The sequence below is a fragment of the Pseudopodoces humilis genome, chromosome 17, assembly GCF_049639895.1.
Source record: "Pseudopodoces humilis isolate 2021_Gansu_Grassland_sample_001 chromosome 17, ASM4963989v1, whole genome shotgun sequence".
Taxonomy (NCBI): domain Eukaryota; kingdom Metazoa; phylum Chordata; class Aves; order Passeriformes; family Paridae; genus Pseudopodoces; species Pseudopodoces humilis.
The window spans coordinates 4,547,098-4,570,988 of record NC_142216.1 but is presented as its reverse complement, the minus strand read 5'-3'; the positions used below and the strand labels follow the sequence as shown (position 1 = coordinate 4,570,988).

General features: G+C 47.1%; 2 protein-coding genes across 5 annotated transcripts in view; one reads left to right on the top strand and one right to left on the bottom strand.

Annotated features, from left to right (window-relative positions):
• The window catches only part of CYFIP2 (cytoplasmic FMR1 interacting protein 2), a 45,806-nt gene extending 21,941 nt beyond the window's left edge, over positions 1 to 23,865 (top strand). For all 4 annotated transcript variants that reach the window (XM_088063486.1, XM_088063487.1, XM_005523618.3 and 1 more), the window contains 17 exons: positions 230 to 377; positions 714 to 867; positions 1,393 to 1,549; positions 2,285 to 2,381; positions 2,908 to 2,984; positions 3,835 to 3,943; positions 4,249 to 4,368; positions 5,027 to 5,226; positions 5,692 to 5,779; positions 12,597 to 12,740; positions 13,568 to 13,658; positions 14,326 to 14,456; positions 17,524 to 17,596; positions 18,109 to 18,203; positions 22,101 to 22,339; positions 22,779 to 22,926; positions 23,491 to 23,865. In XM_088063486.1, coding sequence (XP_087919612.1) covers positions 230 to 377; positions 714 to 867; positions 1,393 to 1,549; positions 2,285 to 2,381; positions 2,908 to 2,984; positions 3,835 to 3,943; positions 4,249 to 4,368; positions 5,027 to 5,226; positions 5,692 to 5,779; positions 12,597 to 12,740; positions 13,568 to 13,658; positions 14,326 to 14,456; positions 17,524 to 17,596; positions 18,109 to 18,203; positions 22,101 to 22,339; positions 22,779 to 22,926; positions 23,491 to 23,658 — 2,239 coding nt within the window. In that variant the 3' untranslated portion in view covers positions 23,659 to 23,865. The remainder of the gene's footprint in view (positions 1 to 229; positions 378 to 713; positions 868 to 1,392; positions 1,550 to 2,284; positions 2,382 to 2,907; positions 2,985 to 3,834; positions 3,944 to 4,248; positions 4,369 to 5,026; positions 5,227 to 5,691; positions 5,780 to 12,596; positions 12,741 to 13,567; positions 13,659 to 14,325; positions 14,457 to 17,523; positions 17,597 to 18,108; positions 18,204 to 22,100; positions 22,340 to 22,778; positions 22,927 to 23,490) is intronic.
• Positions 5,812 to 8,407, bottom strand: FNDC9 (fibronectin type III domain containing 9). The gene is made up of 2 exons (XM_005523617.3): positions 8,319 to 8,407; positions 5,812 to 7,265 (listed from the first exon to the last, which is right to left on the bottom strand). The coding sequence occupies exon 2, from the start codon at positions 7,256 to 7,258 to the stop codon at positions 6,596 to 6,598; it is 663 nt and encodes a 220-aa protein (XP_005523674.2). The 5' UTR covers positions 7,259 to 7,265; positions 8,319 to 8,407; the 3' UTR covers positions 5,812 to 6,595.
• Positions 23,866 to 23,891: the final 26 nt, after the last annotated feature.

Genomic DNA, 23,891 nt, shown 5'->3' with positions numbered 1-23,891 from the left:
ACTTCATAATATACGAGCACGTGGCCCTGGGTATGCTCCGGTACACAAACCGCCAGCAGTCCTTGGCCAGCAGCTCCTCCAGAGGTAACTTCTGGGCATAACCCCACCAATACCAGCTGTGTGTGGTCCCACCTCAGATACCTTTCCTCTCATGTGTGCACAGCCATAGCTATTTTCATCTTGAAGTAAAATCAAGCTTAAGCACTGCTTTCCCTCTCCCCCACTCCAGTGTCCTGCAGGCGATTCGGAAGACAATCTGTGACTGGGAGGGAGGTCGAGAGCCTCCAAATGATCCTTGCCTGAGAGGGGAGAAGGATCCCAAGGGTGGATTTGATATTAAAGTCCCACGACGAGCTGTAGGACCATCAAGTACACAGGTGTGTGAATATCTGTCTCCTGTGTGGGGAATTAATGGTCTCAGAGCCATGTAGGAGTCTCCCACCCTGTGGATTAGCAGCGGTTTCTGTGCTCCGTTCCACAAAGTCTTCATTCTGCTGTGTGTTAAATGTTGCTTTGGTGCCTAATCTGTTGCATAATTCCCAAAGACTCTTCTTTTAGGGGCTTAATTATCTCTACCTCCCAAGGATAGTGGTTTATGTGTACAGAGGGTGGTCAGCACCTGGGAGAAGTGTTACTTTTTTGTTCCAAGAGCAGCGGGGCTGTGTGTGACGGTGTCTGGAGAGTGGTAACTGTGTGACACCTTTTTTCCAAAGCTTTACATGGTGCGGACCATGCTGGAGTCCCTCATAGCAGACAAGAGTGGCTCGAAGAAGACTCTGAGGAGCAGCTTGGATGGGCCAATAGTCTTGGCCATTGAGGAGTTCCACAAGCAGTCCTTCTTCTTCACCCACCTTCTCAACATCAGTGGTGAGATTATGGCAGGGGGAGGTTTGAACACAGCCCTTGCATGTTCAGAAAGGCAAAAGCAGATCAGCTTTGCTCCTCATTGACCTGTGCAGAAGATTTTCCTTGATTTTTCCCAAATGTCCTCCTGCCTGGTTTGGGCATGCTTCTGTGTAGTAGTCACTATGTGAGCAGGGCCGTCAGCAGGAGCAGAGAGCTGCAGGTGGTAGTTTATTTTCTAGGACTAGACTTTCCTTTGGTCTCAGACAAACTGAGCCAATGGACACAGAAGAAGTCTTCCAGAATAACTCTGAGCCATTTGAGTGTTCTCCCTGGCCCTCTAGAGCGTAAGGGGTGATCACTTCCTCCTTCTTGCATTACCAAGTGCTCAGGCAGTGTGGACATTGTCTGGGTTTAAAACCAGAGCCATCCTAGAAAAATGTTCCATACCCAAAATCGTGGCTGCAGCAGCTGCCTCCTGTGTCCTGGCTTCGCTGCCATCCCCAGGGGAGTAGTGTGGGGCTAGCATGGATCCTCTCTGCATTCCAGAAGCTCTGCAGCAGTGCTGTGACCTGTCCCAGCTCTGGTTCCGGGAGTTCTTCTTGGAGCTGACCATGGGCCGCCGCATCCAGTTCCCCATCGAGATGTCCATGCCCTGGATCCTCACGGACCATATCTTGGAAACCAAAGAACCCTCCATGATGGAGTAAGAGCTGATGGGCTCCGTTGGGACCGTGCACGTGCTGGGGTTTGGGATTTTGCTGAGGAGGAAGGGTAGGCTGGTGATGAGCAGTCCTTTTGATGTGGGAGGTAAATAGATGTTCCTTGATCTGCTGTCACATGAATGGTGCTGTGTGAGCACCTCATTAGCAGACACAGGGGCGACTTCCTGGCACTGGCACTTCTTTGTGTGTCATAAACAGCAGTTGGCAACTGTAGGGATGTGGGCAGGACAGGGTGGCACTGTCACCTGTACACAGCACTGAGACAGATGTGTCACCAAAGGGGGTGGGCCCAGGCTAAGCCACCTCAACTGTTTTTTTATATGTGGGATAAATTATGAGAGGAATTGCTGTTCTGCAAGTGTAATCATCCCCATAATGTTTTCCTTGTTAGGAAAACTTGGTTTTCTGTTGTATGGGCATTGTCAGAGCACTCTGTGGAGTGAGGGCAGGGTGAAAACTTCTTTAAGGGCAAAGAAGCAAGTGTTGATTGAACGACTCATAGTTAGCTCACTTCCAGTTTGGTTGTAGCTGCTTCCTGCAGAACCCAGGGATAAAGAAGGGCTATTTGAGGGGCTGCAGGGGGTGGCAGTGATAGGCATGAAGTCAGAGCAAAACCACTGTTTTTGCATCAGGCAGGGCACGACATGCACTGCCTGCAGTTTATGCTGATAAGCTCCAAAGTTAATTTTAGATGTGGTCTGTGTTCTTGCCCTCAGGTATGTGCTGTACCCCCTGGACCTCTACAATGACAGTGCATACTATGCTTTGACCAAGTTCAAGAAGCAGTTCTTGTATGATGAAATTGAAGCTGAAGTAAGTTCTCTTCATCTTTCTCGTATGGAAAAAGCTCACTGGGGTCACACTGCCCTGTTTGACCCAGCAGTTCACTGTAGGCACCTTTCTCCTGAAAGAAATATCCCATCAGACTGAGATGTTTTAAAAAAGATCAGCATTTCCAGAGACCCTACAGACTCTCCTGATTAAGGGCTTCAGCTCAGCTGTACCTGTTGGGAACCATGAAAGCCAAAAGCTTGGGGACATGGCAGAGTCTGTTGAGCAGAGAAAAATTAAGAATTCCCTGAGAGGGAAGGATGATTGAGGGTGGGGGACCAGGACCTGTAAGAACATGCAGAAACTATAAAGAGAGAAATGTAACTGCAATTTTCTGCTTACCTTCAGCACTGTGAGAACTGCAGTGTGTTTTTTAGATAGTGTGACCTTTAAAACATGTTTGTGTTAAATGAGAGATCTGTGTTGGGTTGTATTGATCTTGCATGCGTAGGAAGGAGCTGTTCTGTGCTGGTGACGCCTTCACCAAGTCTTGTTTTTTCTCCCCCAGGTGAATTTGTGCTTTGATCAATTTGTGTACAAGCTGGCAGATCAGATCTTTGCCTATTACAAAGCAATGGCTGGCAGGTAGGAGACCCTGATGGTGACTGATGATACTGCTGGATTCAAATTGCTGTTAACCAAAAGGTTTCCCTCAGGGAGCAGCCACTGCAAGAAGACAAAACATAGATCATCCCTGTCCCCCAGAGATGTCCATGCCAGACTGCTGTAGATGGGGAAAATTAATTAAGGAGACACAGTTAAAAGTGAAAAAATAATAATTGGCATCTCTAGTAGCTGTTGGAGTACAGTTTGTGAGAGCAGCAGAAAAGCAAACTGAGCTTATGACAGGCATGTCCTTGCTTGACTTCTGCTTGTGTACCAGGCAGAGGACTGGAAAGCTCCCATCTCTACAAAACAGGAATATGCATTTGTCCTCATCCTAGTAAAGCAGCAGGACTTGTTCTCCCTTTGGGGAGATAGACCCTTTGTGGCATATCCTCCTTTCCAGTTTAAAGGGCATGGATGAAATCTAGTGAGAGTCTTCTTCTCGTGGCCCCAGAGGTGAACTGAGTCTTCCACGTGACTGCAAGTTCTGTCTCTAGTCACATTTGGCCTTAGAGAAGGAGGACAATCACCATCACCAACCAAATGTTCCCACAGCAGATCTTCAAGGAGGGAGCACACCAGGGGAGCCACCCAGTACCTGGCACTGATATCTTTCAGCACGTTTTTTTTAATCTTTTTGAATGTTTTAGCCACAAAAGACAAGCAGGGCCGTCCCCAGATAACAACCACTGCCCTGTGGTTTAGTGTGCAAAGATTTCTTGGCATTCAGAGCCAAGATTAAAAGAAGATCAAAAACAACTCAGGAAAGATGCATAGAGAAGCTGATAGCGTATGCTTCTATTTTCCTGACACTGCTTCCCTTTTTCAGTGTTTTACTGGACAAACGTTTCCGGGCTGAATGCAAGAATTACGGGGTGATCATTCCATACCCACCGTCCAACCGCTACGAAACGCTGCTCAAGCAGAGGCACGTCCAGGTACAGTGCAAGCAGCAGATTCCAGTGTTCATCACTCCTGGTCTGTTATCCTTCTGGTGGTGGAGGGCATCCTAGTTGAGCCTGGCTCTGGGCTGAGAAGGGTTGAATCTGTTTGTGACACAGAAATGAGTTAAGCTCCACGTTTCCCTCTCTCCTTAAGTAATCTACACTCAACCAGGGCATTTGCGCCACTGCTTTCACGTTTAAGCGGACTTCAAGGTTTGGTTTTCATTTGTGTGTTAGACTAAAAAATAAAATACCTTTTCCTCATCAGTATATAACATGCAAATCTCTTCTTTTGCCAGTTGCTGGGCAGATCAATCGACCTGAACAGGCTCATTACCCAGCGCATCTCTGCAGCCATGTACAAATCGTTAGACCAGGCCATCAGCCGCTTCGAGAGCGAGGACCTGACATCCATCGTGGTAAGAACTTTCATTGACTCTTGAGTATGAGCAGGGAGACTAATAAACTGCTGTGGATACACAGTCAACTGTCTTCTGTTTTGAGTGCAGTGCTCCCCTGCAGTAGGTTTCAACCAGTCATGTATCTTCCTTTGTGCTGCCGAGTCTTTACTATTTCTGTTTATGCAGCTTTAATTGCATTATTATCAGACCATTAAGTATCTGTGTAAATCATAAGGTGGCAGTCAGCAGTTAGACTTTGCAGAGCTCATATAAGAGAGTCCTGAAAGCTGGGAGAAGGAAATCTTGGCTTTAATTCCCAGCTGGATGAAGGGGGCTGTGACATTTTTCATGTGTGTACAGCATTTGCTGTCTTCGATATGTTACAGGAGCATCAGAGTCAAGTAGTGTAAAATTTCCCAGTTTCCACCTTTGGAGGATTCTGAGGTGAAAGCCAGCCAGTGCTCAGTGGGGAACAAATTAATTTTGCTTCCTACAGGTTCACAAAATACTGGCCCAGGACCCCCTTGAGTGGAAGTGCAATTGGCCTTGGCTGCTGAGTTAAATTGATGTCTTTAGTTCTGTGTGCATGTGGATAAAAAAAAAACATTCCCCTGGCAATTAAATCAGCTGTTTTTGTTGAAATACAAAGCATTTTCTGCTGCTTTATGTGCTGCAGGAGCTGGAGTGGCTCTTGGAAATCAATCGCCTGACTCACAGGCTGCTGTGCAAGCACATGACTCTGGACAGCTTCGATGCCATGTTCCGCGAGGCCAACCACAACGTGTCCGCGCCCTATGGGCGCATCACCCTCCACGTCTTCTGGGAGCTCAACTTCGACTTCCTGCCCAACTACTGCTACAATGGATCCACCAACAGGTGAGGAGGGAAAGCAAGGCCACCTGGAGACCCTGCTTTTCTTTCCAGAACGTCAAACCTCTGCCACATAAAACTGACATGCCTTGTGGCGAGGTTTGTGCTCCCTGTGGGATGCAACAGTTACTCTTAAAATTAAGCTGAAACCCACCATCTTCATTTGGTCTTGAAAATATTAGTAACAAATTCAAGCAGCAGTTAGACAGTGATTGAAGTGGCTGAGGATTGCTTTACTCAGCAGGAGAGCTCTGGTAGCTGCTCAGATGTTGTTTTCCTGCCTGCCAAAAATGAGAAGAAATCTCTCTTTTGGTGGCTTGTACACCAACAGATTGTGACAAGATTTTGCATTCCAGCTGATGTAGCTCATGTGATGAATTCTAACTAGCCTGCAGCTGCAGGGCATCCCAGACTGTGCCCTGTTAACCAGGCTCTCACCACTCCCCTCCCTGTCTCCCATGCTCACCGCAGGTTTGTGAGGACAGCGATCCCCTTCACACAGGAGCCCCAGCGGGACAAGCCTGCCAACGTCCAGCCCTATTACCTCTACGGGTCCAAGGTCAGTAAATGAGCCACAACAGCCAGCAGGGGTGGATGTTGGAAATATTTATTTAGGAAGGGAAAGAAATGCAAGGACTAGTTCATTAACAGAGTGGTGGGTGCGGATGAACAGCGTCACATTGCTGTGTGCAACCAAACAGCCATGCAAGAAGCAAATTCAGTGTCCCGTTGCTTTTCCATATTCTTCTCCATAAAATACCCGTGTTAAGGGATGTCAGCACTGCTCTTGCTTGGTGTTGGCACTGAGACTGAGTCACATCCATCACAGGGAAGTGAGCAAGTTTGTGCTCTGATGCAGTGATGCTCCCCGAGGAAGGTACCACTCCGGGAATCCCTTGTTCTGTTCAAAATGGGAATTACTAAAATACTTGAGTGTGCACTGCTTAATACTGACAAAAAAAGCTTTTTACTCAGGCTGCAATGACTGTTTATACAGGGGTTACAAGGTCTTGGGTTGTGATGCTAGTGGAGGGGCACTCAAGTGTGAAAGCACTTGAGTTTAGTTCTTGTGCACATTGATTGATGACTCTTAAGTGAACCTACAGCACTGATGCACATGAGCTAATGACACTACAGTCTGCCAAGCCTGGCTGTTCCCAGAGAGCTAACTTGGTTTCTTTTTTTAAAAAACCTCAGCAAATGAGAGTACTTTTGTCACTTGATAAAAATCTTTCTCCCTGTGACCAATGTATATGCCTCATGTTCTACCCTGGGACAGACAGCTGCCATGGACACACAGACAGTCCTTTTGGCAAGGGCTGGGAAAGAGCAGGACATACCAGACCTGTAAGCAAGATTTTGTTTCCTTTTGCTTTCATTGAAGGCCATGCTGTGGCAAGATGGCCCTTTTATCATCGCTGTTTTTATAGGAAAAAAAGCAGTGAGGGGAGTGATAGGGGCTCTCCTTCATGAGACTGGAGCTCCTCATTAGCACAGTGGTCATGGGCACTTCCAGGAGCTCCTCTCTCAGTCCATCACTCAGTGGCTCCTCTGGTGAGCTGCTTCCTTCCAGCACTTCTTCAGGGCTGCTGTCAGGGTGCTTCAGCCTGGCAGCCCGCTGGCACCGTGCAGACCAGAACTGCAGGCAGCCGTAGGCCAGGAGGGCGAGGAAGCAGAGGAGCAGGAGGCTGCTCACCATCCACATGGACGTGGTGGGCTCGTGCTTGGAGCCGCCAAAAACCAGGGGGATTTTGTCCAGAGTGTGGAAGGTGGTGCAGTGGTTGCTGGAGGGGTAGGAGTTCTTGCAGGTGATGCAGAGGACGTAGATGGTGGATGGTGTGAGGCGGTGCAGCACCAGGGAGCTGAGGGGGTGCGGGACGCGCTGCTCGCGGTGGAAGTTCTGCCGCAGGTAGCCGGCAAAGACGCTGTTCCAGTTGGGGCGGTACATGACGTGGTAGAAGTTCTCTGGGCAGGGGCTGCTCATGGCCCAGGACACGGTGGCACTGGTGTAAGTGATGTTGTGCACTTCGATGTTCATCGTGCCCCTGAAACCAGATGCAGGGAGAGGCTCAGTTTTGTGATCCGTGTCAGGGCTCAAAGGACACCGACATCGGTGAAGTCTTTCCACTGACTTCTACCTTCCCTTCGGTTAGACTCAAGACTATCCTGGCTCACTTAGGTTAAATTATTATAATGCCAAAATTGCAAAAGACAAATCCTGCTGTTGCCCAGACTACTGTATCACTGTGCCTCACAACAAAAACATCCAGTTGGAGTACAGGGTATATTTTTGCTCCGGTTATATTTTTTTTTAAATCTCTCTGACTGCCTGTCTCTATCAGAAGCTTTTTTAGCTTTTTGTTTCCCACAAAACAAAAAAGAAACTGCAAGTGATTAATGTAAAGTGATCATTAAACTAGCTCCAGCTTGCCTTTTGAACCTGACAATCAACAGATATTTTGATTTTATGCCTAAATGACATTTAGAAATCTCCATAATGTTTAATTCATTGTTTCAAGTTGTCACTGCATTTTCTGTACCTTCCTTGCTTAATAAAGTATAAACTCTCTCTGTTCCTGCAGAATCTCACACTGTAATATCAGAATCTCAAATGTGAAGTCTGTAGGTTGGTGAAATACAAAAGCAGTGGCTTTAGGGAAACAAAAATATATGAATAATAAGAACAAAGACAGAAAAAAGACACTGCTCACCTAATAAATTTAAACATTTAAACTGATTTGAGCCAGAGCCAGTGAGCAGTAGACTATGATCCCTGATGGGACAATGTCCAGTAGTTTTTAATACTCTCTGAGCTGTGTGGCTGTTCAGCAACAGCCACAAACTACTTGAGCACATCACTCCTTTAGGTCCCCAGAGTGCTCTCTGAGCCTCACTGCAGGGCTCTCCCTCCCAGCCAGCGAGTGCTCAGAGCAGCACCTCTGCTCAGCTGAGCTGGTTTATTCTTTCCTTTTTCTTCTCTCTCTAACAGTAACTTTCCTTTAATTCACTCAAGAATAAGCTCATCCTAATGACTGCTTATCTGTCCTTACATGAGGCTGCACGTGCCCATGCTGAGCCCTCCCAGAGCCAGCACTTACCTGCGGCCAGGTCGCGGTGGCCCTGTGGCGGTGGCTCTGTGACAGGGTGGCCTCAGGCAGTGCCTTGCCAGCACTCACCTCCCTCCTGCCTCTGCTAAATCCCTTCCCTGCACTCCCTCCTTTATACCCAGCACGGGTTCCGTCATCTCTCACCATGGCAACCAATAGGGAAGGATGGGCAGGCATCTTCGAGTGATTTGGGAATGTTATCCCTAAAAGCTTCTGGGAGAAGTGTGTGTCTCCAAGGCAGGAGAAAACAAGCTGGGTAGGTTTTTTTGCTGGCTTATTTGGTTTGGGTTTTTTCCTATATCCACATTCTCCCAGCAAAACCATCACTGAGCCCCAGCAGGGTCCAGGGTTACAGACACGTTGGTACATGGTGTGAAATCTGGGATCCTGGTACAAATTGACTCAGGGGCTTTGTCTTTAATTCTGTGATTTCTTGCACACTTGAACTACTGATTTAAGTTAGAGCCATAAGTACATTTTGATCCCTGATGGTGCTGCAATTTCCAGTAGACTTTTAATATTTTCTAAACTGTGTGATGGGAGTAGGAATTGGGTTTTCAAAGACTTTGACCTCCTGCTGAACTACATAGGATTAAGACTCGCTCTCCTTTGAATGCCTCTGACTTACAGACAACTTGGGGATGTCCCGTATCACTCTGGTGAGAGGGCAGGAGGGAGGGGCAAAGCCTGTGCCTGTGGTGTTCAGGGGAGCAGGTCGAGCCTGTGGCCAGGAGGGGACAGATGGGCCTGGTAGGGAGAGGCTCTGAACAAGTGACTTGCTCCTCTCTAAAGCCAAAATGTGCTCGAGAGGAACTTCCCCAGAAATGTTGATGCTGAGTCTGGAGTTACTCATTCCACTTTCTAAGACACCCTCAGCTGTTGCACTGAAATTAGGTTGGCTGGGATCCCTGACTTGTCTGGGGCTGTGTGCAAGTTCTTTTTTTGTCTCTGAGTATATTGGTCTTCATTAGCTCTTCAGTTTTCCAAGGTAATTCTGTAACAGTCAGTACTGTCTATTATCTCTGTTCAATTTTATCAGATAAAACTCTCCCTGGCTTTCCTCAGGTAAGCTCAGATGGGTCTGAGTGGTGGCAAACAACAAGGTCAAAGACATGGAAATAGAGCTTTGATTTGCTTCATTTGTTGCTAAAGCTTCTCCAGAGCATTGCTGGTAATCTCCTGAGCTCCTAAAGCAGCACTGGGACCTTGCCCACATTCTCACAATGACAGATGGCTGTCCCTGGGTTCAGGGTGGGCTCTGTAGGACACTGAGAGCTCTGCCCCATGCTGCACATCCCAGCCTCCCATCCCCAAAACCTGCCCATTTGGCCCCAAACCAAGGGTGGGGCAAACCTCCTCAGTGTCTCCAGCAGCTGCTGCTCCCAGGAAATGTCAGGGTCAGGCTTTGGCTTTGGTTCTCTGAGGGGTCAGAAGCGGCCACCCAGCGCGGGGGAGTGAGCTCTGCTCTGCTCTGCTCTGCTCTGCTCTGCTCTGCTGTGCAGCCAGCTTGTGCCTTCAGCTGCTTTGTCTTAAAATACCCACTGGTGTAATTTTTTACATCCTACAGTCTTTAGCCCAAGCTGTGTATCTCACCCTTAAATGGAGTTATATTTTTAATTGCTGGCAGAGCATTATTATTAGACACAAGCCTGCTGTTCGTGCGCTGTATGGCTTTGCAGAGAGCTCCATGAACCCACCTCATCCTGCAGACAGGCAGGTGTGAATCATCCTGCTCATCTGCAGCCAGTGTACATCCTAAAATGTGTCTTCTCCTAATCAGGCTAATTGCTGAGACCCCCACTCAAGAGAGGAGCTGTTGGGAGCTGCTCTCCAGCCCCTTTATCCCACTGAGGGTTGAGGGCGTGCTGCGAGGCGAGGGCTGTGCAGCAGCACCAGCTGCTGGCTGCCTGTACAGCCAAATATCAGCCCTGTTGTGGGCAAAATCTGACCAGCTGCACCACAACTGCTACCAATGCATCTCAGAGGGACAAGGAACATGCACAGACAGAACTCCCCTGGCCGAGGAATAGCAAAGAGTCCTCCAGACATGAATGTGTATTCATGAGCCCACTGAAATAAGGATTTTTTTATTCCCCCACGCTAGGATGAACCCCAGTATACTAACCCTTGGGAAATAGTAGGGTAAAGGAGCCTACAGGGAGGTGTGGAAGGAAGGTGCAAGGAGCCATCTCTGGGCCACTTGGATCACCCCTGCAGCTTTCTGGGGACATCAGGCACTGGGACAGTGCCTTGCAAAAGTTAAAGCAATAAAAGCTATGGGAATATGGCTGGGCTGGAGCCTTGGGGCACTGACTTCCCTCTGAGATAGTCATGTTGGCCATTTGGAAAATGTTCCAGGCTGGGCATTATCTGGTGTTTGAACAGAAACACTTTTCAAAAAAACACATTGCAGTTTTTCAAATGTATCAGGGTGCAGAAGCAGTGGCTTTGGGTCTGTCTCTACCAGATTTTTAAAGACTTGGTTATCTGAGGATGCAGACAGAAGCCTGAGCAGGGTGCTCAATTCTCTTAAGAGCTGGAGCTTTGAAAGTAGGCTTTTGCCTGCCTGAATAATTCTTAACTCTGACACATACCCAGGGCCCTTTTTTTTTTCTTTTTTATTTAAAAAGTTTTGATGGGAAAGAAAGTCCTTGCTTATTGTGAGCAAGCCTCCAAGGCGGTCTTTCTGCACTTAATAGTGTTTCAGGGCTATTTGCACCTACCAGGAACAAGAGGTGAAATTGCATTTCACAGAAAATAGGAGACTTTCTAGCTGTGCCTTATTTCTGCTGGTTCAAAGAGCACTTGGGAATTACAGCAGGTAACAACCTGCTGGACCAGATCTGTAGGGCTGTGACAAAATGAGGGACAATTAATTGATTAAAGTAACTGACAAGTCTGTGAAAGCGTGGTCAGTACATTGGTGAAATTCTACAGCTGAGAGCTAAAGAAAATACATTTCCAATTTTTAGCAAATGACTTTGTAACCCATTAGCAGCTCAGATGATGCACTGAAAGTAAATCTTGTGGAGTGAGTCAGGAGTGGGGGATGACAGGAGCCTCCAGCTGGGGGTATTGCAGCAGTGGTGGAGCAAAGACAACATTTTGCCTTGTTCAGCCCTTTCTCCCTTTCATCCAAACCTCCTCAGAGCCTTCATCCCAGTGCTCCCTTGGCTCCATTACTGGCAGAAAAGGGGATGCTTGTGGAGTGGAGTCTGCAATATCCACAGGGAGGCATTTGGGATTCAGTCTAATTTGTTTCCTTATCTTTGTTTTACCTTTAGGTGAGCATGAGCCCGGGGTTAATCTGTGTTTTGCTGGAAGGAGCACTATGTGCCAGGATCTTTTCCAGGATGGCTTTTTTGCTGTGGCTGGAGATGTTATGGGGGGAGAGTGCAGCCCCTCTGCTGGGCTGAGTCATGATGCCAGCACTTCCATCCATTGCAGAGCCCTCTCGAGCATGTGGTGTCTCAGCTAAATCTGATTCTCAGTACTTTTTCTCTGCAGAACACACAAGTGAATTAATTCCCTCTGCCTCTCTTTGTCTCACACCAAATGGATCCTGTAAATGTTGCAGCAATTTCCATATTTCCAAGATGACACTGATAGAGTACATTCTTGGAAATCAATTTCTGTTCTCTGCTGCTAAGAATTTTGGGGGCAATGTCCTGGGCACCATTCTCCTTAGATCAGTGTCAGATTCTCACCCTTGTCATGGACCCATGGGATGTGTGTTAAGTAGAGGCTGATGTAAAGCTTTGCAGGATGCAAAAAGGATCTTTCTCTGTCTTTTCCATCTGCCCTTAAACTCAGTTGCTTCAGTTCCTGCTTTTCTTAATATGCCTTATTTAAAGCAAGTGCTCATAGGGGAAAAAAAAAAAAATCTGTCTGCTTAAACGTACATAAAACTTTTCATTTTAGTAGAGAACAATTTGATTTTGAAGAGGCAAAGGGCCACTGAACTGATTGGATTGGGAGTCTATGGGAGAGTAAATTACCTTGGAAATGAAAGTGGAGTTGCTACATAGGAGGATAATAAAACCTTGTGCCATGACAGTGTTGAGGTTAGAGTATATCTGAGCACACAGGAAGAAAAGTAGTCTCTTCTCCTACAAGAAGCAGAAGTGGGAATGACCATTGGTATTATTATTTCTGCTCCTTCCCCTCCTTAAAACTTATTTGTAGTGATGGAAGGTAATACTGTGGTAAGAGCATTGCAGGTCTGATCGATGGCCCTGCCTAATTGTCAGTGTGCTTCCAATTTCCCAGCCTCTCAACATCGCCTACAGCCACATCTACAGCTCCTACCGCAACTTTGTGGGGCCGCCTCATTTCAAGACCATCTGTCGGCTCCTGGGCTACCAAGGCATCGCCGTGGTCATGGAAGAGCTGCTGAAGATCGTCAAGAGCCTGGTAATTCTGAGCCTGGCCCTGGTGGTGGAGAAACCCCAAAGCCTGGATAGGTAGAGGCAGGCAGTGTGGGTGTTGGGATCGGGGCGTTCCCGTTGGGCACCTTCGTGTCTCTTGATCCGCACTGGAGCACTTGGAGCTGATTTGCACTGGTGAGGGATCCCAGCGAGTCCTGTGGGGTGATGGAGCCTTCCCAGCAGGATCAGACAGCATTCAGCACAAAGGTTTAATGGTTGATTAAATGGAATTGAGTGCATTATCTCATAGAATGTATCCACAGGGTGCAGGTGTGGGACTCCAAATGACAGCAAGGGCTTTAAACTAAGCTCTGCTCTAATCCATGTATGTCCAGAACATCAGATCTGCAGAAACTTGCTCTACGCGAACATAAATTCTTTATTAAACTCTTGAGTGTCCAGTGATCGTTCCTCAGGTGGAAGGAGCATTTCCTTTGCTAGGGAGTGAGTCCTTTGGCAGCTCTGGTGAAATGCTTTTTGGGTTAGAAGCACAAGTCCAGCTGTATCTAAGACTTGAGCCTTGTTTTGGATTTCAGCTGCAAACAGTGCAAACACAGCAAGCTGTATTTTGAAATGGAAAATCCATGCAGCTGGGATTTATTCTTTGGGAGGAAGCTGTAAAAGCACTCTGACTCCTTACACTTGGACTGAATTTCATATTTGAGTGAAATCCAAATTAAGCAAGTTCTTCTCGGACTCCAGCTGAAGTTTCATCCTGTGCTGTCAGATGTGGATCCATCCACAACCAGTCTCTTGCAAAACCAGTGCCAGGAGACCTGGCATTCCAGTTTAACCTCCCTTTGTCTCCAACAGCTCCAAGGCACCATCCTGCAGTATGTGAAGACTCTGATTGAAGTAATGCCCAAGATCTGCCGCTTGCCAAGACATGAATATGGCTCTCCAGGTGGGTGCTGCAGATGGATCCTTGAGCAGGAGCTCAGCCATGTGTTGCTGCAGCATTTACTCAGGCCCACACTCATCCACACAATCCAGGCTGGGCTCCTGTCCTGCCACTGCCACTTGCAGCCAGGTTTGCTGGGACACTTTCAGCTGCTCTGCCATTGACACTGGAACGTGTATAGGAAACCTTTTGAGGAAATCTCCTGCTGGAAATTTCCTTTTGAACACATAGATGGGTGATAAAGGAATGTCTTCTGATAGCCTCTCTTATGTTTTCAGGATTGTGTAAGCTTTTGTGAGTTCACTGGTACTTTTTAAATCTTTTTAAATGCTCTCCTTAGCTGGTGAAGAGATTTTTTGCAGCACGGCTGCAGTCAGAAACTGTGGCTGCTGTACATGGGCCAGCACCAAGTCATCCATCACAGTTTGGAACCTCTTTCCTCCTCTGATGAAGAAATCCAGGGAGTTTATATGAGTAACTCCCTATTTCCCAAGGCTTACTGAAAGCAGGATAAGACACTGCATGTTAGTTCTTCCCAATGCCAGCCTCTGTGTATCCATTTAGCAGCTGCAGTTTGTGAAAGGAAATACCAGACACTGATCATCTTTTTATCCAAATTTCTGGGAAGTGATTCCAGTCTCTTTCTGACAGTCCTTCCTTCTCTTTTAAGGAATCCTGGAGTTTTTCCACCATCAGCTGAAGGACATCATTGAGTATGCAGAGCTGAAGACTGACGTGTTCCAGAGCCTCAGAGAAGTGGGCAATGCCATTCTCTTCTGCCTCCTTATCGAGCAGGCTTTGGTAAGGCAAAACCCCCACACCAACATCGTACCCGAAATTGCCAGCTCAAGAGTAGAAGTGCAAGTGGGTTCTCCAGCAGAAGAGTTTGGGAAATGTTATTTTCCAGCTTCTCATGTTCTCAGGGACTCTCTGGGGCTGTGTTATTGGAGTCTTTGGGGATGTCCATGGGGATGGTGAGCGTTGGCACTCGGTCAGGCCTCTGGGATGGCTGAGTACTGGAAGATCCAGATTACATTCTTGGACCCAAAGCTGCCCCTTGTTTGTCCTGCTTAGAAACAAAACCAACTGGAGTTAATTTCTAGATTGTAAGCTCTCTGGGGCAGGGATCAATACTTTTTGATACACATATTTGTACAGTGAGAAGTAGATTTGATCCCTCTGCTCTTTTGGGGTGCCAGTGCAATGGAAACGGCCTGATTGATTGTAATGGTGAAATGGATAAAGCAGTCCAACAGGAAGGAAATCTACTGAGTATATATGTCCTAGGGCATCTTCACTGAAAATTTGGCTGGAGTAACAACTTGGTGTTGCCCCCTGCACAGGAGTTTTACACGTGCACAAGTCTCTCAGCCTCCCAGCTCACATGATGCCCTTTCTGGTGGGGGGCAAAGGCTGTGGCTGGGTGCCACTCATCTTCTTAGCTTCTAGTTTTTCACATAACAAATTTACAAAGCAACGAATTTATCTTATAATTTCGCCCAGAGCCAACTGAGGAGTGCTCAACAACACAATTGTGCATTAAATATGCATACTGTGTCAGAATGGTTTGGGCAGGGTTGTTTCTGTTTCTCCAGAAGTATTTCAAAATAACTTCCCTAACATAAGACAGGCTTTCCAAGCAAAACCAGAAGTTTTGTTCAGAGCAAAGCCATAAGGAAGTTCAAAGATTTGAAGTTTTATCTGGCTATAGAGCACAGAGAAAACTAAAAGTCTCTGCATGTCCTCAAAATGCATATATCTGCCCTTGCCCTTTGCATTTTAACTCCAGATCTAGAGACTTTTAATTCTTGATGGTGTGTATCAAACACATTCAGTGAGCAGTGCTTGCATAAGATTAAGAAAACAAGAGATATGTATCACCCAGCAGCTTGGCTTCTATAGAATTTTATAGAATGACCAGAGTTGCCAACTATATTCTGGCAGTTTCTGTTTCTTTTGTGGCTTTGTCAGTGCTTTCTGCTGTTCTCAGTGTTGGGTTTTCTGCTGGATGTACTGCATTTGCCTTTCCTGTCACATCTTTAATGGGACACTCAAGGGACATGGTGGTTTCTTCCTTCATTTCAATGCAGAAATGTTCCTTCAGTCCCAGGAACTGTACATCAGCAGCGTACTGGCATTTTAGAATAGCAGAAAATAAAGATGGTGGGAATTTGGGGATCCTTTAAGGAAGATTGCCCATCAAAGTCCACATCTGCCTACTTTCTGTGCCAGACAAAGCCTCTCCCTCTTGGATCCTCTGTTTTTCCTCACGGTAATAGACTCGTTTGCATGCAGTGGGCTCTGGTTCCCACTTGCTGGAGGATGTCAGATGCACAGAGCCATCACAGAACAAGATTTTCCCTCTAATGGAGCTCTTGTGCATCAGCAAGAATTGCTTTTATCCTGCAATTACCTTCAGAGCTGTCTGAGTGATCTAAGGCTGGTGGTATTTCCTGGCAAAAATGGCTCTGATGCAGATGTCCAGTCTGCTGCATTTTACCCCCATTTTATTGTTTAAGTTTGAGGAATGAGGGGTTGCTTGGGATGAAATTTGTAAGCAGAGTTTGTGCTCTCGGTTAATGGGCCTTGGGGAAGAGGTCTGTTAGTAACGTGACTAATTTTGGGACACATATGAGGTGAATGCAGGCTGCAAATGGCTGAAAATGCTCACTTTATTAGAGGAAAACAGAAGAACATTTACCTAGGAGTGAACAGTGTTTTGCAAACAAAATGACCAAGGTGACAGGCCCATTCTGTTAACGTCAGCACCTCTGTGCCCACAGAGGGGCCCCAGACTGTTCCTGTCCCTCCAGCACTGTGTCACAAACTGCACTCCCACAAACTTGCTCTCATCCCAGCATCCATGCGCCAGTGCAGCCTCCTGCAGCTCCATGCTCCACTGTCCTGCTGGCTGGAAGGGGGGATGTCCACCCCTGCATCCCAAACAGGCCCAGCCGAGTCATTCCATCCAGCCCCGGGTTCCTCCTGCTGCGCTGTCATGATCTGCTTCCGAGTGTGTCTACATCTCTCCAGTGAGCTCAGAACTGAAAGCATGTCCTAGGATAGGCTTTTGTAGGAGCAGGCTGATGCCTTGTCGTGACACGATGCCTCTGTGTTGAACAGCTTTGGTTTCCTCACTGCTGTTGCCCATTGCAGACTCGTGTACAATGTACTGTCGGCCATCGCTCCTCAGTCTCCACCTGCCTATTTCTAGGTTTCTCCTCCTTGTGCATCTGTGTTTGGGATTATTTTTTTCTCAAGTGCATTGGCATGCATCCCCTCAGGTGGCATCTCATGGTGTTATTCCTCTCTGGACTTCTGTTTTATACTTCCTGGTGCCTGCACCACTGGGATTGTGATAGCCCTGGCTGAGAACACCACACCAACAACCAAATCATTTCAGACCAGTTATGATGTACCTATTTGCAGAAGAGCCACATGTCAGTATATTTTTCATGTATACTTCCTAAAATAACTAAACCAAAAGGTAATTTCTGCCTGGGCCCTCTCCTAAAGAACAGGCTGCAGGAATTCATTCAGGGTAAGATGAAATGGAAGCTTCCATATTCTTTATCCCCTCTTACCTTCAGGGCTAGTAAGTAGGACAGAAAATCAGTATAAAGGCCTGGCTTTGTTCAGGCAGGAAGTAACTTATTTGAGTTAGGGAAACTTCCTGACTGAAGCTGAAGTGTTGCTTCCAGTTTTAGATCATTTAGGTTCAAACCACTGGAGTTGCTACTGAGCTGGGTTGGATCTGAGTAGGTGTTGTAGGTGTGAGCTGTTGTAGTGTTGCCCAGGCCCCTGAGCCATTCAGTCTCCCCCACAGATATTTTTTAACTTACTTTATCTTTCTTTCTTCCTGCCTCAGTCCCAGGAAGAAGTTTGTGATTTGCTGCATGCTGCTCCTTTCCAAAATATTTTGCCCAGGGTCTACATCAAAGGTAAGAAGCTGAGAGGGAAGCAGTGGGCAGACTCAGAGGTCTCTGCCCAGAGGCTGTTTTCTCTCCCATCTCTGCTGAGGATTATCTCTGACCCTGCTTCCCCCTCCAAACAGATCAGTGGATACAGCCAAACATCAGGTGCAAACAAAAGCCAGGGGTGCATTTCCCGTAGCCTAGCCATGACCTGAAACCTCAGGCAGTTTGGGGGTTCCCTTTAAGGTTTGGAAGCCATTTCACAGCCTCTTTGGAGAATGACAGCATGAAATGTCCATCTCAACAGGAGTGCTCGGTAACAGGGACATGCTTTGGACATGTGTGATAAAGCTGCTGCTGAGACTGCACTCGCCCATCCCTCCCTTCTCTGCATCACTGGCCCCTCATTGCTCGGTTTGGCTCCCTGATCCCACAGTCTCCTCGGATGGTTGCTGGGGGGCAGCTCTGAGCAAACTCTGCGGAAAGTTGCGGGTCTCCACTTCCTCCTCTCATTTCACTGTTTGCTGCTCGCTTGACAGAAGGAGAACGCTTGGAGGTGCGCATGAAGCGTCTCGAAGCCAAGTATGCCCCACTTCACCTGGTTCCCCTAATAGAGAGGCTGGGCACTCCGCAGGTAAGGATTGCATTGGAAGGGATGGCTGTTGGAAACTCGTAGCAGTCCCCACATGGCCTGCTTGGCCTTGGGAAGAGTGATCCTTTTTTTTTTTCTTTTTTTTCTTTTTTTTTTTTTTTGATTGATTGATTGATTTTTTTTTCCCCCCCCAAAACATCAATTGGATGAACAAATCTGAATCCTTGCCTGAGCAAACACTCTGAAGGGAAATTTGTGAGCGGGTCCAGAGATGTGTTGCTGCCTCCAGTCAGGAGAGCTGGCAGACAGCTGTAAGGCTAGTGTGCTAGAAGCTAGTTCTGAATCAGAATAACTCCAAAAACCTCTTCTCCACTTCAAAAGGATGGAGAATTGCTGGAGTGGTTTGAGGAGAATCTTTGCAGGGCTGTCCTAACAATCAATTGCCATCACTTTTGGGGACCCCATTTTAGGACTGCAGTGTGGTCCATTAAGCTCATCCCTGTCAAGGAATACATCTGAGAATGGTTTCCCTCCTAGCACATGCTTAGAGCTTCAGCACATGCTTAAAATTATGGCTCCATTTAAGTTATCTTCTTGACATGGGTCTCAGCTTGGGAAAGATCTCTTGTGCAGAAATTCAGTACTGTTTAAAATATCTCCATAGACTGATCAGTGTAATGGGCAGAATTTGTGCTCCATTGCTAATAATAATAATCAAACTTCAAGTGCCCATTTACTTGGGGTTGATGGGATAAAAATCTTTTGAAGTATCAAATGAATCAGCACCCTTTTCCTGTAATGTACTGAAGAGGGAATGGAACGAACACTCAGCTGGTGTAGGAGGTGACAGATCTATGTCAGGCAGAAAGTGGTTGATATTTGTTCCTGTATTTTTTTCTCATGGATCAAGGACATTTTGAACTTTGCATCATTGGAAATCATCTGAAACAGAGAAATTGGCTGGATAACTGAGGACTTTGTCTTACTCTGTAGACAATTCCTTTTAAAGGAGACACTCGAGAAAAAGAATTCACCTCTGTGTTTTTGTGTCTTTGTGTTGGTCTTTCTATCTATCCTTCTTTCCATGCAAAATCATCATTGAATTCTGCTATTAGAGTCCACTCGTTGCTTATCTCTGCTGTAGTTATAATGGTGATGGAAACAAAAGATAATTCACATCCCCCTAAAAAGTTACTTTTCTGTAAACTGTTCCCATATTCATTACACAGGTACAGTTGGGTACCAGATTTTTAATTTTTTTGAGCTCAAATGTAAATGAACACAAGAATTGCTTTCTGTAGGTGCCTCCATAGCTTCTAAGCTTGCTCCTTTTATGCAGTTTTGGACATGCATTTTGGAAATGCAGTTTTGGACACAGGCCATACAGGATTTTTTCCTGCAGAATGCATAAATGCCTTGTAGCAATTGTCCAGAATCTAAGCTGAAGTTGCCTGCCCGATGCCTCTCCCAAAAGGTGGCCCCATGCATGTTACAGTGGGGATCTATTGGTTTTTGCAGGTTTTGGGGGTAGGGTTCTGGCAAGTTCACCAGTAAACAGGCTATAAAAGAGGTTCAAAAACTAGAAAATCAAAACTGGATTTGTGCAATGGCAGGAAAACTGCCAATGATTGTTGTGAATAATTACTTTGCATTGGAAATCCAGAAGCTGCTGTTTGATGGACCATCTATAAAGAACCAGGGGGGGGTCAAAGTGGTTCATTAAAGGAATCCTCACCCTATTAGTGCTGACCATAAAGGTATTTAGTAAGGGGTTTTCAAAAGTGCTTGGTCAGTCTGGTTTCTTCCCTGACAATAATCAGAGCCTTTGCTTCTGAAGACAGAAGGAATAATAGAGTCAGCACAGTGGCATCCTGTGACAATTTACCTTGACAGCATCCTTCCTCTCCTGATCTTAGAAATCAGTGGGACCCCAGACTGTGAGGCAGCTCTGAGCACAGGACCAACAGCTCTCCCATGTTAAGATACCTACCCTAGGATGGCAGTCCTGTGTCAAAGACTGGTCTTACTGTGATGAATTTTAGAACCAAACTCTGTGAATGTGCATAACTGAGTGGCACTACCTACACTGAAAGCCAGATGCATCCCTTTCTAAATTAAGATTTCTTCAAAAATCGTGTACCAAGATCACTGGAGAAGTCTGTTCTCAAAAGTATCCCTTTTAGCACTATGTTTTAGTAATGCTGACACCTAATTTATATTTGAAATGGCTCTGTTTCTACTGTGTCCTTATTTTGCCATGATAGATAGTGTGTGCAGATCTGTGCCCATAAGAGCTTGGAGCAGGTGAGGAGAGAGGGACAGTGTACAGCCTTTAGCTAAAAAGCTGGATAAAATAAACCTTTACTTACCAAGCACATGCAGGTGTGTGCCATGGAACCAGTGATACCATTCCTGCTTTTAACAGACTGAGGGATCCCACACCAAATGTGGCCTCTGCACATGATGACAGCTTTCCCTTGATATTTGCTTATTAGTTGACCACTAATTGAGCTGAGGTCCCCAGAACATCCTTGAAATGGTGGCGCAAGCAAGAATTCAAATGCTTCTAATTTCAAGAGCAACCAGACTAAAAATGCTTGAGGTTACTGCCAGCATAAATTGATAATCAGGAACAGGGATGTGCAGGCACATTCATGCATTTTTCAGAGCGAAATGAAGATGACCCAAGCAAACCAAGCATAATTCATGTTCTTAATGTCTGGCCAGGACATGTGCCTGCCCTTTGTCCCTGCTGCTGTGAGTCCCCATCGTGACTGATTGGGATAACATTTTTATAGGCATTACAGGGACAGCAGGAAATGGAGCAAATGCTTAAAAACTGCTTAAAGCTGCAGGAGGTCCTCTGGGATAGGCAGGGTCTCAGTCAGTGCCATGCTTGTTCTGTGTGCCTATTCCAGAGTGGTGGCAGGGCTGAAAGGCTCTGCTGTGCAGCCACTCTGCCGAGGTGAGCACAGAGCCTCCCACAGCCACTGCACGCCTCTGACAGCACTCAGCTCCCATTTCCTGAGTTATTTTTGGCAGCACTGCAAAGAGAAGTCAGTCCTGCTGCTGGAACAGCAGGAAATGGGGCAGCTGAGAGGATACCAGGGCAGTGACAGACCCCCACACTTGCACCACTCAGTGAGCTTGAGGGAAGGCCCTACTTGCTTGTTTTAAATCCCCCCTGCTTTTTTTTATGTCCTCTTGGGGAGCAATGGGTCTGAAATGAAGTTAATTCTCTTTTAATTTTCCTCTAGTGTAAAAGCCAAAATAATTTCATCCAGTGGAACTATTCCAGATTTGTGTATCTAAATGTGAGCATGGATGTCACAGAAATTATCCACACCTGTAAAGCTTCCACATCTGGAAAAAAATTATTTGGCTTTCTTACAAACCACAGGTCTTTCAGTATCAAGTTTGCAGTGGCTTCTCATCTTCCTCAGAGCTTTTTAACTCTAACTACAAAAGAAATCAAGAAAACCGTAGGCTGTCTGCATTTTGAAGAGATGATGGCAGTGTCCTGGGAAGCAAAATGTCCCTGTTCTGTCCTGTTTTATCTTGATAATCTTCAGAAATGATGAGATGAACCCCATGAAATGAAAGTCCTGAAACCAAACGCTGAGTAGCACTAACAGGGCAGAACAGCGTGCTAGCAGAGTGAAGGATCAGTATTTCTGGTCAGAGCTTTGCCTTCAGCTCTGGTGTTCTGACGTACATAGCTACTCCAAAAGATAACTGAGGTCGGTGAAACAGATTGGAGCACAGTATTAAACCTCCTGTTTGAGGGATGTGTATTCTCTGGTGGGAAGTGCCATGGGAACAGCCATCAGAGGTAAGGTTGGACCTCCCACGAGGCGAAGGAGCCGGGGAGAGACCAGGCAGCGTTAAATGCGTGGGTCACATCCTCACTCGTGTCCCTCTGGCTGTCCCTGTCCTCAGCAAATAGCCATCGCCCGGGAGGGGGACCTGCTGACCAAGGAGCGGCTGTGCTGCGGGCTCTCCATGTTCGAGGTGATCCTGACGCGCATCCGGAGCTACCTGCAGGACCCCATCTGGCGCGGGCCGCCCCCCACCAACGGGGTCATGCACGTGGACGAGTGCGTGGAGTTCCACCGGCTCTGGAGCGCCATGCAGTTCGTGTACTGCATCCCCGTGGGCACCAACGAGTTCACGGCAGAGTGAGTGTCCCCAGGCAGCTCTGATGGGGCCGGCCAGCCCCCAGGGTGCCCTCAGCTGCGGTGAGAGCCTCTGTGGAGGTGGAGCGGGAATGTGGGTCCTTGCTGGAAGGACTTTGTTGTGCTCAGCTATGGAGCAGCTGGAGGAAAGGGCAGGGTAAAGGGACATGCCCAAGGTGACAGGCAGGAGATGGGTAGATGGGCCAACAACCCACAGCTAGGTTCTCACCCGTCTTACCCTGTGTTTCACCCTACACAGCCTGGCCTGGGTGTAATTCTGTATTATCTCCTTCTGGGTTCATTTTCTCTAGGTGTATACTCACTTTCTAGAAGCAGGACTGAACCCGATTTCACCAAGGAAGGTTCCTGGTGCTGTAGTACTTCTCTTGCCTAACTCTATCCTGTCATCTGTTCCCACCCATCACCCTGTTCCTTCCTCCAGGCAGTGCTTTGGAGATGGTCTGAACTGGGCAGGTTGCTCTATCATCGTTCTCCTTGGACAGCAACGGCGCTTTGACCTCTTTGACTTCTGTTACCACCTGCTGAAGGTGCAGAGGCAGGATGGGAAGGATGAAATCATAAAAAATGTGGTAAGTTGAAGGGTGAGGTCCCAAAGGATCCAAACCAGCACACTTCTTTCTGTTTTCTATCCTGCTTTGTCCAAATTCATCAATTACAACAAAGCCCAGTGTCAATCTTATTCCTACTGGATGCCCTTGCTGTAAGGTTTCCATCTGCAGTCTCAGCAGAGAGGCCAAGGTTTTAATTGGCTTGAAAATCAAATCTTTTTTCTCCCAAAGCTTTCCTCTTCTTCCTGGGGTTGGGAAGCTGGACCTGAGGAGCTGGTACTTCCAGCAGCCATCCTGTGATCTCGGTGGCTTTATCAATAAGCAGTTGGGAGCCTAGACTCTGGAACAGTTAACTTAGGACCACTCACTGATCCTGTTAATGCTCTGTCTTGAATCGTTAAAGCCAATAATGAATCGAGTCAGCGGTCCCTGCGAGGTGCTAAGTGGAACAGGAACATGTGTTAGAGCTGCTTTGCCTCAGCAGAGCTTTCCAGCAGCAGCAGGGCACAGGTTCTGCTACTTCTGAGCTGGTCAGATGACATGAGACCCTTCATGCACTGTTTCTCTCCCTCACCGTCCCTCCAGCCCTTGAAGAAGATGGCCGACAGGATCAGGAAGTACCAGATCCTGAACAACGAGATCTTTGCCATCCTGAACAAGTACATGAAGTCAGTGGAAACAGACAGTTCCACGGTGGAGCACGTGCGCTGCTTCCAGCCCCCCATCCACCAGTCGCTGGCCACCACCTGCTAGTGTGGACACGGACCCTGCGTGGGTTGGGAAGGGAGCAGGGACTGAACCCAAACCAGCTGGGAGGGGTAATCTTGATGGTGTGAGGCCTGACAAGGGAGAGGCTGGGTCTGCCTCTCCACACGAGGACACATCTTCCCCTCGGCCCCGTTTGAGTGCATGTTCCTCTGTCCCATCCCTGTGATCGGTTTTACTCGTAGCTTTCGGACTTGAGGGGGGGTGGGGGTGGGCGGGCA